At 45.2% G+C, this 25,404-nt stretch overlaps 1 protein-coding gene and 2 non-coding genes across 4 annotated transcripts in view; all 3 read left to right on the top strand.

Annotated features, from left to right (window-relative positions):
- Window positions 1–25,404, top strand: part of UBAP2 (ubiquitin associated protein 2) — a 76,608-nt gene that overhangs the window by 34,569 nt on the left and 16,635 nt on the right. Inside the window, exons 10-21 of one of the 2 annotated variants that reach the window (XM_060280390.1) lie at window positions 1,953–2,020; window positions 3,248–3,437; window positions 4,708–4,921; window positions 5,086–5,360; window positions 7,276–7,448; window positions 9,531–9,741; window positions 11,159–11,198; window positions 13,865–14,054; window positions 14,676–14,742; window positions 16,669–16,867; window positions 20,090–20,181; window positions 21,706–21,753. In XM_060280390.1, the coding sequence (XP_060136373.1) occupies window positions 1,953–2,020; window positions 3,248–3,437; window positions 4,708–4,921; window positions 5,086–5,360; window positions 7,276–7,448; window positions 9,531–9,741; window positions 11,159–11,198; window positions 13,865–14,054; window positions 14,676–14,742; window positions 16,669–16,867; window positions 20,090–20,181; window positions 21,706–21,753 (1,767 nt within the window). Of the gene's footprint in view, window positions 1–1,952; window positions 2,021–3,247; window positions 3,438–4,707; window positions 4,922–5,085; window positions 5,361–7,275; window positions 7,449–9,530; window positions 9,742–11,158; window positions 11,199–13,864; window positions 14,055–14,675; window positions 14,743–16,668; window positions 16,868–20,089; window positions 20,182–21,702; window positions 21,754–25,404 lie in introns of both variants that reach the window. The other variant, XM_060280389.1, reaches the window with a different exon arrangement.
- On the top strand, window positions 3,731–3,813 carry LOC118077376 (small nucleolar RNA SNORD121A). Its single transcript, XR_004691631.1, has one exon. It is a non-coding gene; the product is annotated as a small nucleolar RNA SNORD121A (small nucleolar RNA).
- On the top strand, window positions 12,344–12,427 carry LOC118077377 (small nucleolar RNA SNORD121A). Its single transcript, XR_004691632.1, has one exon. It is a non-coding gene; the product is annotated as a small nucleolar RNA SNORD121A (small nucleolar RNA).

Genomic DNA, 25,404 nt, shown 5'->3' with positions numbered 1-25,404 from the left:
GAGTATAACATTTCCCACTTTGCTCCATCCTGTCCACCCTGCTTCTTCCTTCAAGGAAAGTACACAAGTAGAATGTGAAAGGGACACTTATCTCTTGACTATCCTTGGTAACTGATATTCTGAGGTAGATTGGGGCTGGGCAGAAACTTTTCGGTTCAAATACTGTGTGAATTTTATGAATGGTGGACACATTTAAATCTGCAGCCTACCTCCAAGTTTGCTTCTGAACAGATGAGTCTTGCTAAGAGGGGCTCAGTGTGGCAGTGAGACTCTTGCAAAGCAACTGGCAACCACAATTCTTCATCTGTTTGTTTCGAGGAACTTGCCAATGTGCCAGTGAGGGATTTTTGTTGTTTGCTTTTGTACCATGATTGGGCTCGCCCAGAAGCAGATTAAATTGCTTCCCAGAAGCCTTATTGGATTCTGTGTAACAAAAAACTTTTCAGCTGCTGGGAACATCATGTGATCTGATAAATGCCACCGTCCTCAGCAGGCTCTCTGAGCCATCACCCGTTTGAAAATTATTCCCAATCTGTAGCATCAGTTCTGGCCACAAGGACAGTGCAGTCTGTAGACTGATAAGGCAGCTGATCTTGCCGAGAAGAGACTTTTCTGCCTTTTACTGCTTTTGGAGGGGTTGGAGCTTGCTTGACACAGTGCTACACAGGATTTATCCAAAGAGACCACTGACCCACCTATAGGTTACCTGGGCATAAAAAAAAATAAGATCCTCACGGGAAGCTTCCTTTGTCCTTCTAGGCTATCATAAGGTACTTTCAGTCTTGGGAGTGAGTGGGATCTGTTGGATCCTGAGCTGGCCCCACTGCAGTCATGTTGATGGCATTGGCCTGATCACTCCAGGCCAGCATAGTATTCTGCCTCTCCCCCACCCCCCACCCCTGCCTTCTCCTTGGTTCCTGTTATGTATTGGCCACTTAACAGTAGTCTGTAAACCCTCTTTACTGAGAGACTCTTTTGCTGTAACTTCCCTCGATTCTTTAATGTGTTTATATGCACCCCTTCTTCCCAGGAGCTCATATAATAATAATAATAATAATAATAATAATAATAATAATAATAATAATAATAATAATAGGGACCCAGGTGGCGCTGTGGTTAAACCACTGAGCCTAGGGCTTGCTGATCAGAAGGTTGGCGGTTCGAATCCCTGTGACGGGGTGAGCTCCCGTTGCTCGGTCCCAGCTCCTGCCAACCTAGCAGTTCGAAAGCACGTCAGAATGCAAGTAGATAAATAGGAACCGCTACAGCGGGAAGGTAAACGGCGTTTCCATGTGCTGCTCTGGTTTGCCAGAAGCGGCTTTGTCATGCTGGCCACATGACCTGGAAGCTATACGCCGGCTCCCTCGGCCAATAATGCGAGATGAGCGCGCAACCCCAGAGTCGGTCACGACTGGACCTAATGGTCAGGGGTCCCTTTACCTTTACCTTTACCCCGCCCATCTGGCTGGGTTTCCCCAGCCACTCTGGGCAGCTTCCAACAGAAATATTAAAAATACACATTTTTTAAAGATTAAAAGCTTCCCTAAACAGGGCTGCCTACTAAAAGTCTGGTAGTTGTTTTTCTCTTTGACATCTGGTGGGAGGCTGTTCCACAGGGCGGGTGCCACTACCGAGAAGGCCCTCTGCCTGGTTCCCAGGCTCAGAGCACTTTGTTATGGCACCAGATGATCTCCAGCTATATATCTATACTGAGGGGAGGCCGATTTCCAATCAAGCTTGAGAACCCCTTTTTTGTATTGGTTTCCTTCCTGAAATCAGTTTGTATAGGCCGTAGTTCTGAGGCAGGCTAATTGGCTAGATGGAACACTTTGTCTTGCTCAGCATGTCTCTTCTTGTCTTCCTTGTCTTGTCTGTCTTGTGAATATTGTACCCTTAAAAAGAATTGTGTAGTTAAAATTCAATTTCTTTCTCTCTCCATTCCTATGTCTCAGCTTTCAGAAACAAAGGTCTTCACTGCTTCATCTGTCCCAGTGGAGAACCACGTTGCTGCTGGCCAAAGGTATATCTTTCCCTGCTCGCGCTCTCTGTTCCACATCTAGACGAGCCAGTCACAAAAACTAGTTCCTGGTGTGTTTGAAGTGCGCATCGGTGAAATCGTGCATATTTGAAATCTCATTGAAACGGGCTGCAAACACCCCGTTCAGCCCTCACCCCACCTCTGCCCCCTTTTGTGACGTTTTCAGATTACTTCTGTGTTCGGCATGTATGCTCAGTCACACATACATTGAACATGCATAAATCGGGGGTTGCGTGTATTGGATGTTGTTCTAAACTTTTGGCTTAAGTCAGATAAGTTTTATCTCAGGTGATGGAATAGTTGACTTACAATCAGTTTGATCTTTTAAGAAATTGAATCTGGTGTGTGTGTGTGTGTGTGTGTGTGTGTGTGTGTGTGTGTGATATTACACCCACAAATAATGTGGGCTTGTAAATGTACATGGATGCAATACAGATGAGAAACCATCGCTTTCAGTTTGTATCTGAAAAAATGAAGGTGGAATCAGGGGTCAAGAGTGTGGACCTTTTCTTGCTCCTCCCTTGTGTGTGTTATTTTTTGGGGCTGGCTTCAACTCTTCTTTTAGGTTTTCTGGCCATCCATCCATTATCCTCCTTTTTGCTGCCTCCTGGAGCTCATTTATGACTAATTCTAAATTCTCTGAAAAGCCGGATTATGGAAGAACAGTACACCATGCGAAGAAGCTGGCCAATTACTTGATTGTGCTGTATTTGAGGTTTTTGGTGAAGTGTAATCCAGCTTCCCCACAAAGATTTGACTAATTCAAAATTTCATATTTCAAATTAAGGTAATGATTGAAGTGGTGCCAGTATCTGGTGATTTGTCAGCAGTCAGGTCTGCAAATATGACCTGCAACTTAGAGTAATTTACATGCTCAAAATATCCAGATTGGGATCTGCCTCTGTCCTCTTTCTCAAATCGCCTCCTTTGCATTCAGGTTTTGGGTGTCTCTCAGGCAAGATAAAATGAAACTGCTTAGGAGTAACTTCATACCACAGGGAACATTATAACGTCAGAAAATGACACAATCTCTTTGGACGCTGTCAATAAGAATGTTGGACAAATACTTGTCAGGGTTTCCTCAGGTGTACAATACCCTAACTTGCAACATTGAGTAGGGGTGACCAGAGCTACCTTAACCCAAAGTATGGTTTCCTCACATTTGTGCCTCCTTTGCATCTTGACATCCTGTCCGTAACTGTCTTGTAGCATCGACCTGGTGACGCTACTTCAGAAGTCTGTAACGTCTGGCCAAGAAACTGAGGCAAACTCCTTCGAGACTCCTCAGCAGCAAGGCTTTGGGCAGGCTTTGGTCTTCACAAATTCCCAACACGATTCTCAGATGACCTTGGGAGCAAGCAACACAAGCACTGTGAACTCCTATTCTCCGCAGAGCCTGGTAATGTTGCCCTGGATGCTATTTGAAAATGCCAAGCAGTCCTGTGCCCTGAATAATGTTTGCTGTCTTGCCTACTTATTTGCAAAAGTGAAGTATGACATGGGTGCAGAAGTGAGCCTGTTCTTGCAAAGGATAACCTTGCTTGGGGAGCCCCATCTTTGGTATACTGACTTGTTCCCTGTCAGTGGCTGAAGTGACCTACTTGTATTGATTTTTGAAAGTACAGCAGAGGATACTCTGTGCATAATAATTAAAATAAAGCAGTTTTGCTCATGAAGTTGAGAGCAGTTCCAGGCTGGAAGACTGTGATGCATTCTTTCCAAGCACATATCTGACTGCTGCATGTGGAAATGAAAACTTTCTGAGTCTTCTAGCTCTGCGAAAATTGCTTTGCTAGTACAGGCAGGTATCATTCTCCAAACAAAGAATGTTTCACTATATCTGGCACAGCTTCATCCTTCCCTCCCCCTAAAGCTATCCCATAGGCATGAATTTATAAATTTGTTTGTATTCATTTTCTACTTTCTATGTCTATTCACAACTACAATGATGCCTATGGCAGTTTACAGAGTAATATAAACAAAAAAGCAGATTTCTCCTCCAGGGTGTTTGCAAACCAAATATTGACAGAGAAGAAGTAAGGGGGAAAGGGTCACAAGGTTCTGTGCTCAAGAACAGTTGCATGTGCTTAGGCTTAGTTTCTGTACAGCTGAGTTTGGGATCCTATAGCCTGTGGGCCAATCACGGTCGGCTGGAGGTTCAATTTGGCCAGAAAGGGCATTTCCCCTGAACCATGTCCATATGTCCATGCCCTGAAGATACTTTGCAACATCAGTTGATGGGCAGGGTTGAGTCCTGCTGGGTGCTCCTTTGCCCAGGGCATTCCCTGTAGGGAACGTGTTGGTGAAGCAGACTTGTCTCCCACACCTCCACAAGTCAACTTTGGCAGTTGGGTGGGACTGCCCTCCTAACACTCAGTGGGTGTCCTGTTTTACAGGTGGGCTACCCCACCTGCCAAAGTTGTGCCACCTGCAGGGTGGGGGTTGATAATGATCTGGCCCGCAGGGCAAAAAATGTTCTCACCCCCTGATGTAGAAGGTGAGCACTAAAGATATCAGAGATTCCCCCAGACATTTGCGTTTTTAATCACTGACTGTGTATAATGTATTTGCCCTATTTTTTTGTATCTGTAATATATTATAAAACATGAATTGCAGTGTATTAAATCTAGTGAACCTTGGTGTGTTTTTCTTCTCCCCATTCTGATTAGTCTTCAGTCCTCTGTTCAGGGTTTGGAGAGCTTGGATCTTCAAAGCTGGCCAATTCCACTGGCTCTCAGATTTTAGACCAGTTGAAATCTCCAGGCTTGGGCCAGTTCCCGTCGCAAGGTTCTCTCAGTACAAACTCCCCCATTTCCACAACCACAACATCATCCTGGGATGTAAAACCATCAATTTCACAGCCTTCTATCCTCAGTCAGTTTGGTAAGTGTTCATTGACCCCCTTGATTAAAACTGGGGGGGGGGGGGGACGATGACGACAAGCAGCAACTTTATTGCTGTGTAGTGAAACCTGCTGACCAACTAGCAGTTCCTGGAGCAAGGGATGATGTAATTGTTCAATTTCTCCCCTTGGTCATGGTGCTTAGACTTCAAATCCCAGCCTGAACCATCCCCAGTTCTGAGTCAGCTGACGCAGCGGCAGCAGCAGCAGCAGACACTGGCAGCCCCCGCCCCACCTCCTGGATTGGAATCCTTCACCCCACAGAAAGCCCGGGAGCCATCACCGGTTGACAGCTCAATGGCTGCCAGCAAAATGCTGCACCTCCCCAGCCTGTCTACGGATAGCCAGGTGGCGCCTTCCCAGCAAACGCAGCAGAAACAGATCAAGCCGCCAAAACGGAGGATACCCCCAGCTTCAAAGGTGGGTAAAGCTGCAGAGCTCAAGCATTGGCAGTATTGCCCTTGCTAGACATAGGCAAAGGCCGTCAACTCATGAAAGAGCTTCACTCAATTACCTGCCTCCTAACTGAGGAAATAAATGTACAATATCGCCAAGCCTTCATATAGGTGTCTTTTTGAGAAGCCTATTTTGGCAGTAAGCAGTATATCTATTAGTGTTATTTAGGTATAAAAGTATTTATATACTGCTGTTTCACAAAAGATTGGGAGGTTTACAACTACAGTATATGTAAACAATTAAACCCACCTATTAAAAACAGTACTTTTATGTTGTTAATAATGAAGGTATGTCTAAGCTCACTTAAGTATTTAAACAGAACCTGCTGCTCATTGTTGGGGGGAGAGGTCATCTTAAACATTTTCACCAGAGTCAAAATAGCTTCAGAAACAAATGGGTGCCCTTAACTTGCCGTCCCATAAATTAAAGCATGCTTTCCATAAGCCTAATTTTGTACAGTGGCACAATGCAGTTGCACTTGGGCTGTGGTCTTGTTTTGGAGACAGAAGAACTTACATTGATAGATCTTCCTCAGAATGTGCCTTAGCTGGCTGCTTGTTTTGTTTTATGCAAGATGGTAGTCTGGCTTTTGTAGCTGGATGCTGGAGTTTAAAGTTTAAGCTGCTTAATAAACTTAGCAGGTGTTGAGTGCTGTGCTGATCACATAATCTTCAAAACGTTAATGCAGCAGCCTATGTAGCTTTCAAAATAAGGGTAAATTTGAACAGCATGCACTTGTTGGCATTCTGTGTGCAAATCTGGGAATTCGTAAGATGTTTAAAAGGTGGGAGCTTGGTATTTTTCCAGCGACGTTGTTGTACAAATCTGTCCCAAACTCTGTTTGTGAGGGTGTGAATGCTGCTTGCAACTATGAGATGAAGTTTTTATTTGGCTGAATCTGTATTACTCCCACTGACTGGCAGCAAGTACATTCCTAAAAGTCAAGGTCTCCTTAATCTGAAATCAAGTTGTTTTCCTGTTTTTTTTTGCATCCCATTTTGTTTCCTGGCACAAATGCTGTGTGTCTTGGCCCACAAAGCTGTTATATGGTTTGGGACCCGGGTATGAACCTGCCTGCCCTTTTTGAGCTCTTGTCTGAGGACCATTGTTGTCCTTGCCTTTTGGAGGTCATGTGGCTGGAGAGTGGGGCCTTTTCTGTGTTGTTGCTGCAGCTTTGGGATTCCCTTCCCTAGAATCCTTATATGGCACATGGCACTTTTGACTGTCAAGTTGAGACTGTTTTCTTTTCTTGAACTCCTAATGCCTGTTATATACTACAGTTGAAACTCGGAAAATTAGAATATCGTCGAAAAGTGCATTTATTTCAGTAATGCAACTTAAAAGGTGAAACCAATAATATGAGATAGATGCATGACATGCAAAGCAAGATATGTCAAGCCTTTATTTGTTGTAATTATAATTATTTGTCGTTAGGTGGGTCAATTATAAATGGAATGTAATTAATGAAATGTAATAGCGAAGTTTATTTTTGTTTATTTTTGTATTATTGTAACTATTTGTCTTATTACTGTGGAATTTCCAAAAGAAAGCATTTGTAAAAATTAAAATAATAATAAAAAATAATAAGTTGCATTACTGAAATAAATGCACTTTTCGATGGTATTCTAATTTTCCGAGTTTCACCTGTAGTATTCTGGCTTTTGCTGTTAAATTGCACCACACTATTTTTCTGGTTGTAGGGATTTGTGGGGGGGTGGGGAATACATTTAATTGCGTTTGGAAATTGTTTTATGAGCAGGATATTCATGCCTTAAATAGAAAGAAAGTAAATATATTGTACAAAGCAGCATCTGTGCGGCAGAAATTATTCATTCTGGTGCCAAATCAACAGATTACCCACATGTTCCTTAATTTTCAGATCCCTTCCTCTGCTGTGGAGATGCCTGGATCCACAGACGTATCAGGGTTAAATGTGCAGTTTGGCGCTCTCGAGTTTGGGTTGGAGCCTTCTCTCTCGGAGTTTGGAACTGCTTCAAGCTACGAGAACACCAGCCAGACACCCAACAACATCCTGTATCCAAAGCCCATAAAGTATGCACACTGTTCCGCTTCTGTCCTCTGGTCTGCTTCTCACCAAGCTTGATTTTGTGTCAGGGAAGGAGTCTGAAGATAAAGGTGTTTTGTTCTAAGGACTCTGTGGCACACCCCTCCCGGGGCTGAAACAGATCTACTAGTAAATAAGAGAATCCTGGGTCTAGGGTTCTAAATGTAAAGAGGTTTATTACTTGCTGACTGCAAAGAGCTGCTTTGAAAATCAGGCTGGAAGTGGAAATGGATGCCTGTGAATGACTTAGCTTTCCCATAAACTCCCTAATTATGTAAACTTCCACAGCTGTCTGGTAAAATACATAATAATAATAATTTATTTCTTATACCCAGTGCATCGGACTGGGTTGCCCCAGCCGCTCTGGGTGGTTTGACCTCCCATTTATTCCTTGGCAGCATTGGGCTTGGGTCTTAAAGTGCTTCATGAGAAGACTTGAGATGGGAGTAAGAGTTCAGGAAGGGACAGGCTCTTTATTGAAATAAGCCTCAGTAGCAACAAAAAAACGGCATCCTTTTCATCCCTGAGTGTTGCAGAGGATTTGGGCTAGAGATGAGGAATTAGTTTATACCCCCAGTTCAGATGTTATGACTACCAAACAAAGCAGTGCCATAAAGGAGAATGCACAGGAAGAAGAACACAAATCAGAACATGAAGAAAGTGCACCACACCTTGTGTGTCCCCATGCCCTGGCTCTGTGCCGCTACAAGCATTGGCAGTTTTGTCGCTCAGAGATGATCATCTTAATGTACTGACAAGAGTACTGTGCAAGAGTATTTTGTAGCTCAGGTTACAATGATAAAGCAGATTCGTACAGCTGTGGCCTTGTGAGTCTACTCTGAGTAAAATGACAGCTAAGTTTGTCAAGTAGGGAAGTTGTCCTTATGGTGCACATAGGAGTCCTGCTGGCTTAGGCCAAAATCCAGCTAGCCAGATGCACACAAGGTGGGGCATGGCAGTATCTCTTCCCCTTTTCTGTCCCCAGCATCTCATGCTGCCTTTAACAAATGGAGGCTCTGTTTAATTAACCTGGCTAATAGCCTCAGAATAGAGCTATTTTCCGTGAATTATCTAGCGATTCTTTAAGGCCATGATAGTCTGGTGGCAGTGAGTTCTGTTAGTTATTTCCTGGGTGGAACCTACAAAGCCCCTGAAAGGGGCACCTGTGAATGTCTGCTACCTCCTCCCACATTCCATGTTAAGACTTGTTCCAGGTGCAGACATGGATGTCTTGAAAAACAGCCTTTTTTCTCTCCTCTCCTTCCCCCGTGTTTTTTCTTATCTAGTCTGATTATGAGCTTTTTTGAGGCTGTACAAAAGTTAAAACACTAGTTTGCGACTTATTAATTGGCCTAATAAAGGTATTGGCCCGATAAGGTATTTGGATTTTTCCTAATGGGCCAAGAAAGCTACCGTGCCATTTTGCTTTCTGTGTTTACCTTTGGTAGTAAGCTCAGGCAGGACCAGCCCACCCATGCGGCAGGGTGAGGTGACTGCCTCAGGCAGCAGGATCCACTGTGGTAGCATACCCCAGTGTAGATACTTATTCCCCCTTGCTCCTGATGCAGGTCTTCACTCACCTCTTCTTTCCTAGTGGGGAGGGGGAGTAGCATTTTGTGGTTCACATCAGATGCCAAAATGTCTTGGGCCAGCCCTGAGCTCAGGGCTGCCAAACTGGGTTTTAATGCTGCAAGAAGGGGAGGCAAAACATTTCCCCTCTTGACACCACTCATAACTATTATGTATTCCCCTGGACTTCTCTTAAAAGCCAGGAGCAAAGTCTTTTTACCTGGAAACAGTGACACAGAGCCATGGGAAACAAGTGTTGATTTTCTTCAAAGGTCGTCTCAAATTTTTGACTTCGCCCTTGTGGCAGGACTCCAAAACCTCATTTTAAAGGCCTCTTTGTTTTTGAGTTGTGTGAGCAATCCAGCATAGGCCTTTCCTTATTTTAAGCTGTTGAAACTTGCATATCTGGTTCAAAGCAGCTCTCTTGAGAGCTGGATAACTTCCTGATGATATCTGAATCCGTGTTAACCGTGATTTCAAATGACTTTTGCTTTTTCCAGCGATCCTTTGAATACCTCTTTGCCAATGCCCAATACAGTGCAGGAGCCCACCTATGCCACCCCTGCCATCACTTCTGCCAGCCTCAGCGGCTCCTCCCAGAGTGCTAGTCCCATAACAACCACGTCCTCCTTTGACCAGGCCTCTGTGCATAGCAGGATAACATACCAAAGTTCCGTGCCTCTATCAGAACCAATCCCAGCTGCTGTCACGGTGAGTAGGCTTTGCAAAGCATCCGTTGTGGAAATGTCACCATAGAGCAGCTTGCTTATGGAGGCCAGGGTTGAGATAAATGACATGAAGCCCAATTCATCCCTATTGCTCACAGTGTCTCAGGCTAAGCTTCAGATATCATTGACTGAAGTATTTTATTCCGTTTATTAGACTTTTGTCCTTCCCTTCTTTCCAAGGAAGCCCAAGGTGGCAAACAACATAATGATGCATTGTAAAAGAACACATTCAAGAACAAACCATATTTTATCGGATTTATATCCCACCGTTCTTCATATCCCAGCTGGGCCGCATCTAGCAGCAACACCATATTGATTGCTGTGTCTTTTCAAAGGAAGCCACAATGTTTTGGAGTCGATGCAACTTGAAAGTCCTTGAGCAGTCAAAAGTGTTTTGCACATATGCTCAGTAATCTGCAGCAACCCTGTAAAGTAAGCTAGCAGCATTATCAAACCAAAGCTGAGTACCAGTCTTTCCTGAAGACTGTCTAATGTTTGTTTTCTTGAATTGTCCTAGGCATAGCAGCCAACTCCTATAGGCCTAGGTGCCTCCCCCCCATTAAATATTTGAGGAAGCTTCTTTTGCAAAAGGGGAAAGGTCCATTTTTTTAAGGATCAGCTCAAAGTTGTGCAGCTTTTTTTGCAAATGGGAAAAGCCCTGGGGGGTTTTTTTTGGGGGGGGGGAGTCAGCTCAGAGTTGTGCAGCTTTTTTGCAAAAGGGGCTTCCTCGACCTGAAAAGTGAGATGAGCACTGCAGCCTGTGTACACTACAACGTACAAAAACCAAGACATGTATTTGAAGAACTTGCGCTTTCAAATTGGCAGGCAATAGTCACCTATCTCTCAGCATGCTTTGAAAATCCCTGCCTGTTAACAAGCATCCTCACTAAACTCTGGCCCCTCCCTCCCTCTGACCAACCTTATATTTTGCAGCATTCATTTTAATACTTTAAAAGTGTAAGCCACCTAGGCAGAAAGGTGATATATGAAAGAAAGAAAGAAATGCATGCATACATACGGAGGGGATCATTAATGGCTAACCATGGTCTTATTTGTTTCTTCGCCTGCTCCGTCACATAGGCTTACAGAAAACAGTAATGACTTTGAAAAAGCATATGTCTGGTTAAAGCTGGATTTAAAAAAATAACATTGCTAAAAACCTGCCACACTTTAGATGGACTGCCCCCAATGTGTCACAAGGTTCTTTGAGTTAGTAGAATGTACCCCTTAATGTACGCCCCTTACACATATTTCACGCTGTTATGGCATGTTAGCACAAAAAAATGACCTGAGCCGAATTCCTTTCCTTTCCTGCTGTGTTGGCTGAGATTTGGCTACCTGTTTCATTTCACTTTTGGAGAGCTGACCAGCTAATTATTATTATTTGATTACTCTTCCAGAATGGACACAGCAGTGTGCGAACACAGCCAACCCTTGACAGTAAGTTCATAAACCTTTGTTATGCATGGAGTTAGGAGTTTTTCCTTGCTGTACGCTTTTGTAGTATGAGTTGATAGCCTTCCGCTCTTGGAGATAAGGGTGGTGAGGACCGTATTTTGTACTTGCAGCATTTATGCTGGTTTTCCATGCAGGCCTTAGTAGTTCACAGTCAAGCCAGCCGTGTGAAGCTTGCCACCTGGTGTACAGATGAGTGTTAGCAGTTAACCATATTGAGTTCAGGCCATTTCCTACTTCCTCTGCATGTACCCTGTGCCCAAGCCCAGACTTTTGAGAGGGCTGACACTGCATCCCTTTTAAAAAACCATTCACTAAGAATATCTGCGGCAATCCTGCAGGGAGCTGGCATCCTGTGTGAGGCCAGCACATTTGATGGCTCTTTGTGGTCTCTGTGCAGTTGCATATGTGAGTTCTATGCCTGTGCACAGCCTCATTCGGGACATTTCCCAAGCTAGGCTGAAGTTTAGTCAATCCTTGACTGAATTTGCATTCCGCTGATTGCCAGCATTTGATTTGTTGCTCTCCTCTTTCGGGGCATGGTTTTCAGGTCTGATGGCAGATCGCTAGGCTTGTCTACTTCCACTGAATGTCTCACAAGTGGGGAGAACACTGTTGCACTCAGGTTCTGCTTGTGGGGTTTCCAGAGGGATGTAGTTGGCTACTATGAAAATGTAGCTGGACTAGATGGGCCTTTGGCCTGATCCAGCTGCAAGTCTTTCTTCTTATGTTTGATTCAGTCCCCCCCCCCAAATTCCCTTCTTCTCTCCCAGCATTTTGCTTGCCTGTAACTCTCAAATCCACATTCCTGGCAAGGGAAGCTGCCTGGACCAGCTCTCAGAAGGAAAACATTGCTTTAAGGTCATTTACGTAGGTCAACTAGTTAAAGCTTCAGACTAGATTGTTAGTGAAGTGTTCTGTTTTTTCTTCAAGTGCCGTGAGCTCACAAATGTGAGTGCCTAATTGTTCTCCGATGTTTTTGGATGTGCCTTGCTCCTTACAACAGTGGCTGGGGTTTTTAAATTTCATTCACAGTAGTTAACACTTCACCTTAAGTTACTAGCTAGGCTGCCTGGGGGAATGAGTCTTGCTGGAGCAACTTGGTAACCCTGTGGAATCTAGCAAGCCAGAATGAATAGACTATGATGCTCACCTTCCAAGCACATATCTGATACAGTATGCTGTGGAAAATCATGTGACTGAGTCTTTTCTGCTAACGCCTAGAGAGTTATGCTCTTAGGTTTTGTGTATTTTTAGAAAATAGAGCAGTTAAAATATTATAAAACCCAGAAGCAATTTTTTCAGCAGTGTCCTAGGGATGTTAAGCAAGTCAATTTTTAAAGCTTATTGCTTTCCCTTGGGAACCTCCAGACTTTTCCAGCTATTTTTGTACAAAACAGCTTTACTTGATGGGATATATTTTTGTTGTAATTAATGTACAAGAGAATCTGACCAGCTGACCTACAAGACACATTAAATGGCCAGTGCTGGGTAAGAAAGTGGGTGAGCCTTAGCAGAAAGGAAATCCACTGAGCTAACTTCACTTTTGGAGAACAAATATTGGGCCAAGGTATTAAGTGGTCCATTGACATCTTGGAAGTTTGCGTTGCGTGAATTTTTCTGAGTTTTTCTTTCTTTGTAGTACCCTTTGATCTTAGTCATTTTTGGGAGGCTTCTAGATTTCTCTTTTAAGCAGGGATTCTTCATGAGACACATTTTGCCATAATAAAACATAGATTTATACATTAACACATTAAAATAATTCTACTTGACACTTAGAGGCAAAATTTGTGGTTGTGATATATGGGTCTCTGGACTGGAGTGCTTCAGAATGCGGACTTGAATGCTTCTATATAATTTGCAGCCTGAATAGATTGTTTATTTGCTTGGGTGGCTGAGATCTACCCCTTGCTTGTTGAATTGTCCTTCCTGGCCAGTAGAATTTGCCAGGACCAGGCTGTCAGTATGGACTTTAGAGATGATAAATACTTAACTGAGGGAGAAGGTAATTCAGCCTCTCTAAAGGACGCAGTGGTAAAGATGCTGCTGTAGAAGCCAGATTTAAGTCCATTGGAGTACAGGAAATCTGTGCACAGATACAGAATCACACAAGATAGCTCGGCTCTTTTAACGATTTCTAGAAAGATGTTGCTGGGTTTTTTGTGTGTGTTTAACCTGTGCAAATCTGTATGGACTATTCCTGGAAGTTTGCTTGTTTGCACGCAATAGAGAAAACTACATTGGCTGGCTGTTGGCATAGATCATCGTTCACAGATGCCACCTCTCACAGCATCATCTCTTTTTCTGCTCTTTGCCCCTTCCAGATCTCCTGGCGGTTTTTCGCTTGGCTGAAATAACACAGCCACACTTGCTTGTTGGGGAGCTGAATGGGCTGAGGGAGAGAACCATGGTGTGGCAGAGGGATTACTTTTAGGAGTAGATGTACAGCCGCAGGTCATGGTGTGTGGATAATGAGAACCGTGTGGATTTGTCAGTGCGCAGAGATGCTTTCCTAACGCCATTACGGCCCAGTGATTGTATATATGTTTTTTCTCACGCGCGTGCCATTTTGCACATACACCCGCCCGGCCAGCTTGGTTGTGCTGTGCAGCAGGCCCCTCCTCTGAATTGCTTTTCCCAACTTATTTCAGCCACTCCATCAATTCCAGCCTCTAAGACAGAAACCTCTCCTCCGGCCCTGCCCGCCAAAGGCTGTTCCTTGCCTAGCACCACGGCCACCACAGCTTTGCTTCTACCTTCGGCACCACCGCATACAGCAGCACTTCCCAGCTTGCCGCAGTCAAATGACTTGGTCAGCAGCTCACTCTCCCAGTTAAGCAGGTACAGCAGGGTGGTATGGGGTGGGCGTGAATTGGAGGTGGGTGGGTGGGTAGGCAGACGCACAAATGGTGCTCCTTTGTCTCCTTAACCTGCACATGGCCAACTTACTCCAGTTTTATTTGACACACTTCCACCAAAGGCCCAAGTTGCACAACGATGCAGACACATGGCACACCCACCACCACCGGTTACCAAAAGGAAGCCAGTTAGGCTGCTGGAAATGCTGGGTTTGTGTGGTGCTGGTGACCAACAAACTTTCAGGAGGTGGGGACCAACTATATTTGCACCAGCTGAAGCTTCTGGTTTACAAGTCTAGCCTTTAGGTTATAAGACGTGGGTTGTTGTTGTTTAGTCGTTTAGTCGTGTCCGACTCTTCGTGACCCCATGGACCATAGCACGCCAGGCACTCCTGTCTTGAAGACGTGGGTGGCTTTCTTTTAATGGTGAAAATTGCCCAGTGACCTACCAAGAGAGCTCTTAAACCACCACTCCAGTGCTGGTCATTGTTGTTTTGAAAGAAACCAGATAGGTCCCCAAACGACAGTCTCTCCCCTCCCTCTAGGTACTCAGATGTGAACTGACCCTCAGTTATCTTATCCCTCACACTTGTTTTCCTCCCAGTTCTCTCTCAAATCATCAGAGCAGCCTCTCATCTGCCTCAGCTCTGTCTTCATCTACATCACACACGGTAAGTTCCTTGCATGTTTCAAGAGCTTAAATTATCTCCCCTGACTAAAATGAGGCTCTCTTGCAATGGAACGGGTGTCTTCCTTTTGACTTGGAGTGAGGAATCCTTTCCCTGCTACACAATCTTTTTTGTCACTTGTTACCTGCCACAACTACTAGTTCTGAATAATTTTTTTCCCTTCTCTGTGCCTCAAGACAGTGAGGTTTGCCTGCTGGGTAGCTTCCACCATAATCAAAGTGGGAAATGGCACAGCATTGGAGAAGGAAGCTACTTGAAAGTTGGTAGAAGAAGCCAAGGTGATGATGCAGCAGCAGGTGGTGTTGGTAGGGGAGATATCCTCCAAGATCCACTTGTGCGTGCCAGCTGACAACGGAGAATTTATAATCTTGTAAATTATGATGGCAGAATTTTGGTGGCAGTTGGCAGAACTTTATCCTGATGTTATCTGCTTTGTGCTTGAAGTAAAAACTCCCAGGCACTTGAATAGCTTTTAGATTCATATTTCACAGTAGGCGGTCACCAAGAAGTGAGAAATCCTAGAATCCCCCTGTTATTAAAATATACTGTTTAACATCTACATCAGGGGTGGCCAACTCCCAAGAGACTGCAATCTACTCACAGGGTTCAAAACTGGCAGTGATCTACCCCCTTTTGGGGGGTTCAGGTCAAAGTTGTTGAGCTTTTTTAGGAAGGAGGAAGGCCCATTTTTGGGGGGTTGGGGTTTTTCAGCTTCTTTGGGAGGAGCCAATGATCTACCAGTGATATACTGCAGACGTCCAGTGATCTACCGGTCGATCATGATCGATCTACCTGTTGGACATGCCTGATCTACATGAAACTTCTGAGTGGGGTTATCCAGAGGTTTGGAGTACATTGTCAGCAGTATGCTGATGACACACAGCTCGGCTTCTCCTTTACATCTGCAGGTGAGGCACTGGAAATGCTGGACCATTGTCTTGCCTCAGTTATGAACTGGATGAGAACCAGTAAACTGAAGCTCAGTCCAGAATAAGACTGAGGCAGTGTTAGTGGGCAGTTCCCCAGGCTGGTTGGGAGGTTGCCTGCTCTTGATGGGGTTACAACTCCCTCTGAAAGAGCGTGTACATAGCTTGGGGTACTTCTGGGTCCTTTACTGTTGCTTAAGGCTCAGGTGGCCTCAGTGTTATGGAGTGCCTTCCATCAGCTTCAACTAGTGGCCCAGCTGTGCTCCCATCTGGACAGGGACAACCTAACTTCAGCTGTCTATGTTCTGGATTACTGAAACACATTATGCATGGGGTTGCCTCTGAAGATGGTTCGGAAACTTCAGTTGGTGCTGAAGTCAGTGGTCAGAATGTGCACTGGAGCAAGATGGTTTGAGCATATGATGCCAATCCTAGCCCAACGGCACTGGCTACCAGTTAGTTTCCAGGCCCAGTTCAAAGTGCTGGGTGGCAACACAAGAAGGGGCCTTTTCTGCGGTGGCTCCCCATTTGTGGAATGTTCTTCCAGGGAGGCTTGCCTGGCACCTTCATTATATACCTTTAGGTGCCACGCAAAAACATTCCTTTCCCCCCAGGCCTTTGGCTAATTAAATAGTCCATGGCCTTTTAAACTGTGTATTGGGGGTGTATTGTTTTGTTATGTTATTATGGTATGTATTTTTGTGTTTTCATATTGATAACTGCCCTGTGATATAGGGTGCTATAGAAATTTAAGTAAATAATAATAATAATATAATAATTATTATAATAATATAATAATAATATATTGGAGAATGTACTATAGAACTTTAAGAATGATTTTCGGGTGGCAGTACAAGACCCTCCTCTCCAGCTTCCCATGCTGCTTGCTTACACAGTTTAGCATTTTTTTCCAGCCTGCCAGCCCCCTTTGCTTGCTCTTTAACCCCCTTTCTTTGTGTGTGCGTTTGTCTTTCCTTTCCAGCACACTAGTGTTGAGAACTCCGCTGCGCTCCAGCCTTCTGCTGCGCTCCAGCCTTCCACCACCTTTTCCGTTGCTTCAACCTTGGCCACCACCTCTTCGGTCTCCAGCATGGCCAACTCTACCAACAGCCTTGGCCTGAATGTGACCAGTGTCTCTCTGCCGGCTCCCACCACGCGGGCAGCTCCCTTAGTGTCTTCAGGTTCGCAATATTAACAGATCGTGTGGATATAGCGAGAGAGGACATTTGTCTGCCTGTTGAGCACCTCTTGTCCAGCTATAAAAACTGTGTTGAGAAATTCTATGCCTTTTCTAAAAGACTTCGCCTTTGCAGCATGCTTTGCACAGTGGCCTGTAAAATAAAAGTTGCCTGCCTTTTTAACGCGTGGGAATATTTGATGGGGGAAACCTCTACCAAGGATTTAACTTGCTACCTTGTCTATATATATCTCTCCCCACCCTCATCCCCGGTTGTAAGAAAAAAACAGAAAAGTGTCAGTGTGTTCCCTCTTCTTCAACCTTGCCAAAAACATTTCCAATTATCTGAAAATTTTAATCATGGAAAGTGAAATGTGTAAATTTTTGTGGGTATGATTTTCACAATTCTTTTAACAGAAGTTCTCCTGATCTCCACCCTGGCCTTTTTGTCTAGCCAAGTAGGTTCTGTTTGTGTTCCAGCAGACTATGTTCCCTGTGAGTGCATAGAACAGGAATGGAACGGTGGGTGGGTGCATTGGCAAAAGAGGCAAGGAAGTACCTCCTCACCAATCCTAGGGGATCTTAATGGTCTCTTGTGCTAAGTCTTACAGGGAGAGAGGGTATAGCTTGTTTCTCAGGTGCATGCATTGCCTCCCGAAGGTTCATCATCTTTCCTGGCATTTCCCATTGAAGTATCTTGAGTGACAGGACTGGGAAAGACCTTCCTATCCTCCAAGACATTGGAAAGCTGCTTTCAGTCAGAGTAGACAGCTGTGGACTGACTGTACAGCTTAAGAGGCTGCAGTCCTAACCATCCTGGCCTTGGAAGTAAGACCCTCTGGATTACTTCTAAACAGGCATGGTTAGGATTGTGCCGATAGCCCTTAAATTCTTGGATTGTAAGGAGTCAGATCTGCATACCAAGAAGTTTCAATTGAATGTTTCCACAAGGAATGGGTAACACAATAAATTATCAAGGGTGCTGGGCTGGCAGTTAGCTTGCTTGAGCCAATCTTTATTATTTAGCAGTGGGAAACCTGTGGCCCTCCAGGCGTCAGAAGCGTGGAATTGTAGAATTGGAAGGGGCTACAACAGTCATCTAGCCCAACCCCCTGCAATGAGGGAATCTTTCATCCAATGTGGGGATCAAGAGTCTCATGCTATACAGACTGTTGTGGACTATAACTCACACCAGCCCTGACTGTTGGCCTTGTTGGCTGGGCCCCATGGAGGTTGGAGTCCAACAACATCTGGAACATCACAGGTTTCCCACCCCTGTTTTAGATGGAGACAGTTGCAGGCTTGGCTTAAATTTACATCCTGCCCTGTCTTAAAACACTTAAAACACTTGGCAGATCCTATTTACCAACCCTTCGTTGTTGTTGTTTAAATAAAACAGTTTAAGTAATACTGAATTACCTCGCAGCTACCCTCAGGTAGTAAACACTTTCCCAGATAGGACTTGTTTCACTTCCAGAAAATTATGAGTTCTGCACTTTTCTGACTGAGCCCTCCTGCTTATACAGTGGTACCTCTACTTACGAATAACTCTACTTACGAATGTTTCTACTTATGAATGGAGCTCTGTCCGCCATCTTGGATGCGGTTTAGATAGGATTTTTTCTACTTACGATTTTTTAGATAGGATTTTTTCTACTTACGAATTTTTCCTCCCAATGCATTCCTATGGGATTCGACTTACAATTTTTTTCTACTTACAAATGTGCGTTTGGAACGCATTAAATTCATAAGTAGAGGTACCACTGTACTGTCTGCGAGAAGAGCCCTTTTTTCTGTCCTTCGAGTTAGCTCTCCCAACCCCTTCAGGACAGAGTTGCAAAGTGCTGGGAAGTGAAATGGAATGTGGGGGAAAAATTAAGACCTTCCAAATTGGAATGTTCTCAGTTGGACCGTTCCAAACTCTGGTAGGAGTTTGGCCAGTCTATTTTTGGACACGTTTTGTGGCCAAGGTTGATGTAGGTAGACTTTACTGTGTCAAAAGGAATAGAAAATGGCTGTGAGAGTCTACCTTAAGATTCTAGCATCCTTTTGTCTGAGTAGTTGTCCCTTCCTGAGCATAAGCATGCTCTCCGTGGAGACTCTGCTCTACCAATGCAGTATTGAACTGATATTTCCTAGCTCAGTTTAATAGAACATGCAAGGGTGCATCTCTTACCAGTTTAAACAATGGTCTGCTTTGCACATTATGTTCAGCCAAACCATGGCTTCATGGGAGCATGTGGGTTCCCAGAGAGGAGATTACAGCCACTTTGTTCCTGGTGGTTCTAGTACAGCACTACACTGAGCAAAACTTTGGTTTGGCTTAATGTACTGTATTGTGCAAACTCAGTCTGGTGGTTTAACTTTCCTGGAGAACGTGAGTTGTAAATCATAGGACAAACCTTGATTACAGCTCATGATTTGTCTGGAGGGAGCTTAGATCACAAGCTGAGGGAACCGACAAGAGAGCTTGTTGTTTTCTCCCCACCAAGGAAGTGTAAAAAGCTGGCTAGCAAAGAAAACTGCTTCTTAATAACTTTTCTTGTCGTGCCTGCTGGTCTCAGAATTAAACCTACTGCACAGTATAGAATTCCAGTCGCAGAGAGTTTACCTCCTCGGACAAAGACAAGAAGTTGAGGACATGTCACCAGGGAAGGGTTAACATACAGAATGGGGAGGAAATGAGACTGCTGCAGTCCAGGAGAAGGCATCAATGGGAAGATGGAAGAGGCAGAAGAACAGGGGTAGGGGGGTGGGAGTAAGGTGGAGGAGTGGAACCCAAGGCAGCAGCCTGAAGGAGCCCCTTCCTGGAACCCTGAAGAAGCTGCTGCCTGAAGTGTAGACAAAGCTGAGCAAGATGGACCATGGGCAGATTCTTATGATAAGCTCTGCACTTTTTACTGCTTGGAAACGCATTGAAAAGTATTGGATAGATGAACAATAAACAGGAAGACGTGTAAACACCTAGCAAGCAAATTGGGAGGAATGCGGAATGATTGCTGTTTTGACATATAACCACCCCACCCTCAGATCAGAATAGTAAGAACTGGATATATAAAGTTGCCTCCATGTAAGCAAATCGGGATGCATACTGAGTAAACACGTCGTCTGAAGGAGCCCAAAGAGCATATTTCAGACCCCGAAACTTGTGTCTCTTTTTCTTCCTTTTTTGTTGGTATTTTTATTTTATATATTATATATATAAACATGTCTTTTGGTTCTGCAGGCAAAGCACCCCCCAACCTGCCCCAAGGTGTACCACCCTTGTTACATAACCAGTATATTGTTGGACCTGGAGGACTTCTGCCAGCCTACCCAGTAAGCGGTTTCCTTGTGCCTCCCGCAAATGAACTTGGCTTCCACCTCCATGTTGCAGGCTTCTGGAGCAGTGTGTGTGTGTGTGTGTGTGTGTGTGTCCGTCCGTCCGTCCGTCCGTCCGTCCGTCCCAGCCAGATTGTGTAGCATGGGCTATCTGTGGACCACTGTCTTGTTCCGTGGCTCAGTTCTAAAGATGATAATAAGAGTTGCACTGCTTGGCTTGCATGCACACCTGGGCCCACCCTGAACCTGAAAGATACCCCTTTTGCCAGCCTGGAGCCTTCCAGATGTTTTGGATTGGAACTCCTGCCGGGCCCAGCCAGCAAGAACCCTTATTTCTTTGACCCCTGAATTTCCATTGACTTAACATCTAATCTGGGGTAGAGCAACCGTTTTTGAACTGACTTTTTGTTTCATAGAATCATAAGAGTTGGAAGGGATACTGAGGTTCATGGAGCCACATCCCCTGCAATGCAGGAATCTCAACTAAAGTATCCCTGACACAGCGTCATCCCACCTCCAAGGAAGGGTGGCCATCTGTCAGGGATGCTTTAGTTGAGATCCCTGCATTGCAGGGGGTTGGACTCCATGATCCTTGAGGTCCCTTCCAAATCTGCAATGCTATAAGTCCGCTCCGCTGTTCAACAGCTCTTACTGTCAGTTGTCTCACAAAGTCATTCACAAGCATCTTAGAAGTATATAGCTTTGCTTTCAAGCCATAGCCTTGGAACTGATGTTGGGAGGAAGGCGGGAGTCTTGGTTTCACTATAGGCTCTTTCTTTAGACAGCCACAAGTTAAAAGTCCAATACAGGAATTGATTGGAGGGCGGGGGGGGGGGGGGAGAGGAGAGAGGAAGTGAGGAAAATTGCAGGTTTATTCAGAATGCATTGTCTGATCCTGCTGTACCTGCATTTTTTGTCCCTTTTAGAGTTAACTGCAGCAAAGCTTAAGAGGGCCTTAAGCCAGGGCTAGAAAACCAGTCTGATGCTACTGGACTAACCCCCCCCCCCAAAAAAAGAATTCCTGACCATTGTCCATGCTGGCTGGAGCTGATGGGAGTTGCAGTTCTCTGGATGTTGATGGGCTCCCCATTCCCCCATTTCAAAGCAATGTTCTCTCAGCCTGAGAACCCCTCCCCCCAATCTACAACAGAAATACAACCATGCTGAACCTACCTCGCTGGGTTGTTGTATGCGTTATAAGAAGGCTGTGTGGATGAGCTCTATAAATGCTGGCACTTGAGAATGTGATGCTGCTGCTGAATACTACAAATTACATTTTCGTTTAGCCAAAAGCACCAGGGTAGCAAACTCTATCCTTCAAAAAGTGCAGCAGTTCCTCCAAAGGATGCTGTTCAACCAGCATGGCATTTGACATAACAAAACCTGGTGGCTTTAAAATGCTGCTTGCTTTATGAGCCCGGATTGAGAATTTGCCAATCTAAGTGGTTCCTTGGGAGTGCTGCCTTACAACTTTTCTGTATTTTCTCCCTCTCCCTCCTCCTCCTCTCTGTCTTCAAGCAGATTTATGGTTATGATGATCTCCAAATGCTACAGTCCAGGCTGCCTGTGGTAAGTAGAATTTCCTGTGTTGTTGGTTTTTCAAGCTGTCACTGAGCTGGTATCATTTTTTTGAGGTTTGCGCTGGTCATAGAGTAGTGGAATGTCCTCCCGGACTCTTAGGTGTATTCTGACTGCTGTGATGTGTTCATTTGCTCTGCAGCTGCCTGTCTCTGTTTCTTTGCTTGCTTGTTTTAAACAAATTGCCCCTCTGTGGACAACCTTCTGCCCTCCAGGGATTTTTGGACTATATCTCCCATTTTCCCTGACCATTGCCCATGCTGGCTGGGGCTGATGGAAGTTGTAGACCAAATATCTGGAGGGACTGGGTTGGAGAAGTCTGCTAAGTGTTGCTGTGGGGAAAGGAGGGTTAATCCAGGACGGGATTTTGTCGACACACTCATGCTGCAATATTATATAGTGTCTTGTGGCACGACCAGCCTCCTGGGAAGCGATGCTCCCTGTTTTGAAGAAGCCTCTTTTGTCTCTGCATTGGGCAGGGGTTAAGCAACTCCCAAGGGTGACGCTCAGATGGGGTCCTGGAGGTGTAAATGACTATCAGACTTTGAAAAGCTGATATCACCAGATCAAGTTCATCAATTTTCTTGAATTAATGAGAGTTTTAATTGGATTTTGAGTAAGTGTGCAATAAATGGTTGCTGCTTTGAATTTTATTGTGTTGTTATATTCCTTAGTGGGTCATGGAAACTGCTATTCTGAATCATGCTTTTTAGATCAGCTGAGGTTCATGCCAAGCTGTGGAAAAAGACTGGAGTAGCCTTGGTGGGGCAATATTGGTCTTGAGATTGATGGGGGAGGGGTCACTCCTGGTGGGGATTTTTGTCACAAGTGATCATTGATCCCTTCTGACCTCGACAGATGGATAGATTTTATTTCCTGGAGTTGAGGGCACATTCTCCAACAGCCCTTCACAAGGTGGTATTGGTTGGCTGCTGAAATATTGGTTCACAAAGGTCTATCTTGTGCTCAACACTGTTTAATATATTTGAGTGGCCAAAGGGTACAGCCAGCCAAATTGATTTTGTTGCCAGCAGACGCATGCCCAGCTCTATTTAGTATTTGCATCTGATCCAGGAGTAGCAGTTGGTTTCTTTTGAATGAGTGCTTGAATGTTCTTCTGGGCTGGCTGAGGATCAATAAAATGAATCCAGCCAGGACAAAGTGGTTGATGGCCAACGGGTCTGGGAAATGTAGAGTCGGGGGAGTGAGATTCTGTACAAGGTTCTCCTCTTTATCACTCTTGACCTCAAAATGATGTTCGTAGTTTGGGGGCGCTCCTGGGCACTGTTGTGCTATTTAATTCACAGTTGGTGGTAGAAGCCGGGAGTGTCATTTACTAGCTTTGGTTGGAAAGAAAAGCTGTAATCAGGACCTTGTTACTATTCTTGTTACCTGCCTAGTTAGATTACAGTATTGTAGCATCCTTAACCAGGTCTACCTGTGAAGATGGCTTGGAAACTTCTGTGAATCCATAGTGTTAATTTTCCTTGCTGGTGTGTGAAAGATAGACTTGCCCAAGTGAATTGACTGCCTGTGAGTTTCAGGACACAATCCTAGGAACCATGAAAGCACCTCAGATTCTACACACTTCCTGGAGCCCTTTCTTCCCAAGTGCCTTCAGCTGCACTCAAATAATTGAGAAAAGCATGCTTCCTTCCTTCATTGTGGTTAGACTGGAGAGGGTGCTTGAGTGCTGAGGGCGAGTCTGATAGATTATGCTCTGCATTGTATAACCCACCCCAAGGTTGGATTTTCCTGCTTCATATTTGTCTTCCACCAGCAAGTGAAGACATTTCGATTTGCAAATAAAATGATGCCAGGTTCTGTAATGTGTCAGTTCATGTGTTTCAGGTTGTCAGTTTTGTTAGCGTTTTATGGTGGTTGTATCATTTGCAGGTTTTTGCCCTATCAGTTTTTGTCCTTATTTTAAAAAGGACCATCTGATCTGAAACTTGTGTAGAAACCTGCCTGGAACACTATACAGTGGTACCTTGGTTCTCAAACGCCTTGGTACTCAAACAGCTTAGGACCCAAACACTGCAAACCTAGAAGTAAGTGTTCCAGTTTGCGAACTTTTTTCGGTAGCCAAACATGCTCCGTTTTGAGTGCATTTCTCTTTTGAGTGCCACACTTCCATTTTGAGGGTTATGCTGAGGTCTGTCTGTTTTTGCTATTTATTTTGCGTTTTTGTTTTTGCGGCACTTTTTTGTGTGTGACTGTGTGGAACCCAGTTCAGCTACTGGTTGATTGTTTGTTTGACTGCAGTACATTGTTTATTGTTTTCTTTTTATGGATCAATGGTCTCGTTAGATAGTAAAATTCATGTTAAATTCCTGTTTTAGGAGTGATTTTTAAAAGTCTGGAACGGATGAATCCATTTTACATTACTTTCTATGGGAAAGCGTGCCTTGATTTTGGAACGCTTTGGTTTTGGAACAGACTTCCGGAACGGATTAAGTTTGAGAACCAAGGTATCACTGTATAGCAAATCCTATATAATAAAGTCCCTGTGTCTCTGCGTCCAGTATTCCCTGTGTCCGCGCTACTGCGCATGTGCCCCACGGACACAGGGATTGGACGCAGAGGCTGGGCGCACGCACGCGCTCCCCCCCTGCTTCTCTCTCTCAATGGCTTCCCCTCCAAACTGCCGTTCCGTGCCTCGCCTCCCGACTAGCGGCACGAGGGGAAGAGGGAAAGGGACTGCGAGGGATTGTGACACGAGCGTGCAATGGAGCGTGTGCGTTCGCGTCCCTGCCGCCATTCCCCACCCCCACCCATCGCCGCATGCTCTGCTCCCATGCCGCCTCCATACCGGCCGTCTGAACCAGCCTGCGTGCGCAGATGCGCTCAGGCAGCCCCTCCGTGCCGAAGCGGAGCCTGCAGATGCAGAAGTGGCGGCCTCTGGGGCAGCAGGAGCTGAAGAGGGACGCGGAAGTCATGGCGCCGGCAGGACTGAAGGCGATAGTGGGCGAGAGTGAGTGGGGACAGGCAGCAGCGCTCGCCCGACAGGGAGCACGGCACGCGTGCCTCACACCCTGTGTGTATCTAGATATATTTGTGTGCGCGTGCATGTGTGTTTGAGAGAGCGCACAGTTCTTGGCTTTCACGGGGTGGGTGGGGAGGATGAAAGCGTGTCGTTTCCTCCCTGTCACACAGCCTTTCACGCGATTGCGGAGAGCGACGCTGCCCCGTCAAGAAGGGGGACGCAGCTGGCCCCCCTCTTTCCCTCATCCCCCCGGCCAATATTTCATATTGTGTCTTCCGGGGGAGGGTCCCACACGAGATATCTGCGCTTTTGGGCTTAGTCACAGGTGCCTCGGTGATAGCAGCACTCCCGGGCGAGGGCAGGGCGCCGACTCTCTTCTCCTAGAACGTGAGAATTGGTGTTTTCTAGGCAGTGCCGTCTGAAGTATTCGTATTCTTCCCCTGTGCACCATCAGTTCACTAAAGCATGATACTCATTAATCTCAGGGGGTCAAGGATTCGAGCCCCACGTTGGCCAAAAAGAATTCTGCATTGCAGGGGGTTGGACTAGATGACCCTGGGAGTCCCTCCCAGCACTATGATTCTATCCATGTATTCTGAATTAAGTGATCAGGCATTGCTAATGTAATCGTCTAACTGCGGTCACTGAACCCTCCT

Source organism: Zootoca vivipara, chromosome 11 (assembly GCF_963506605.1).
Source record: "Zootoca vivipara chromosome 11, rZooViv1.1, whole genome shotgun sequence".
Classification (NCBI taxonomy): domain Eukaryota; kingdom Metazoa; phylum Chordata; class Lepidosauria; order Squamata; family Lacertidae; genus Zootoca; species Zootoca vivipara.
Note: the sequence above shows the minus strand (reverse complement) of the source record. Positions and strands in the feature narration are given on the sequence as shown.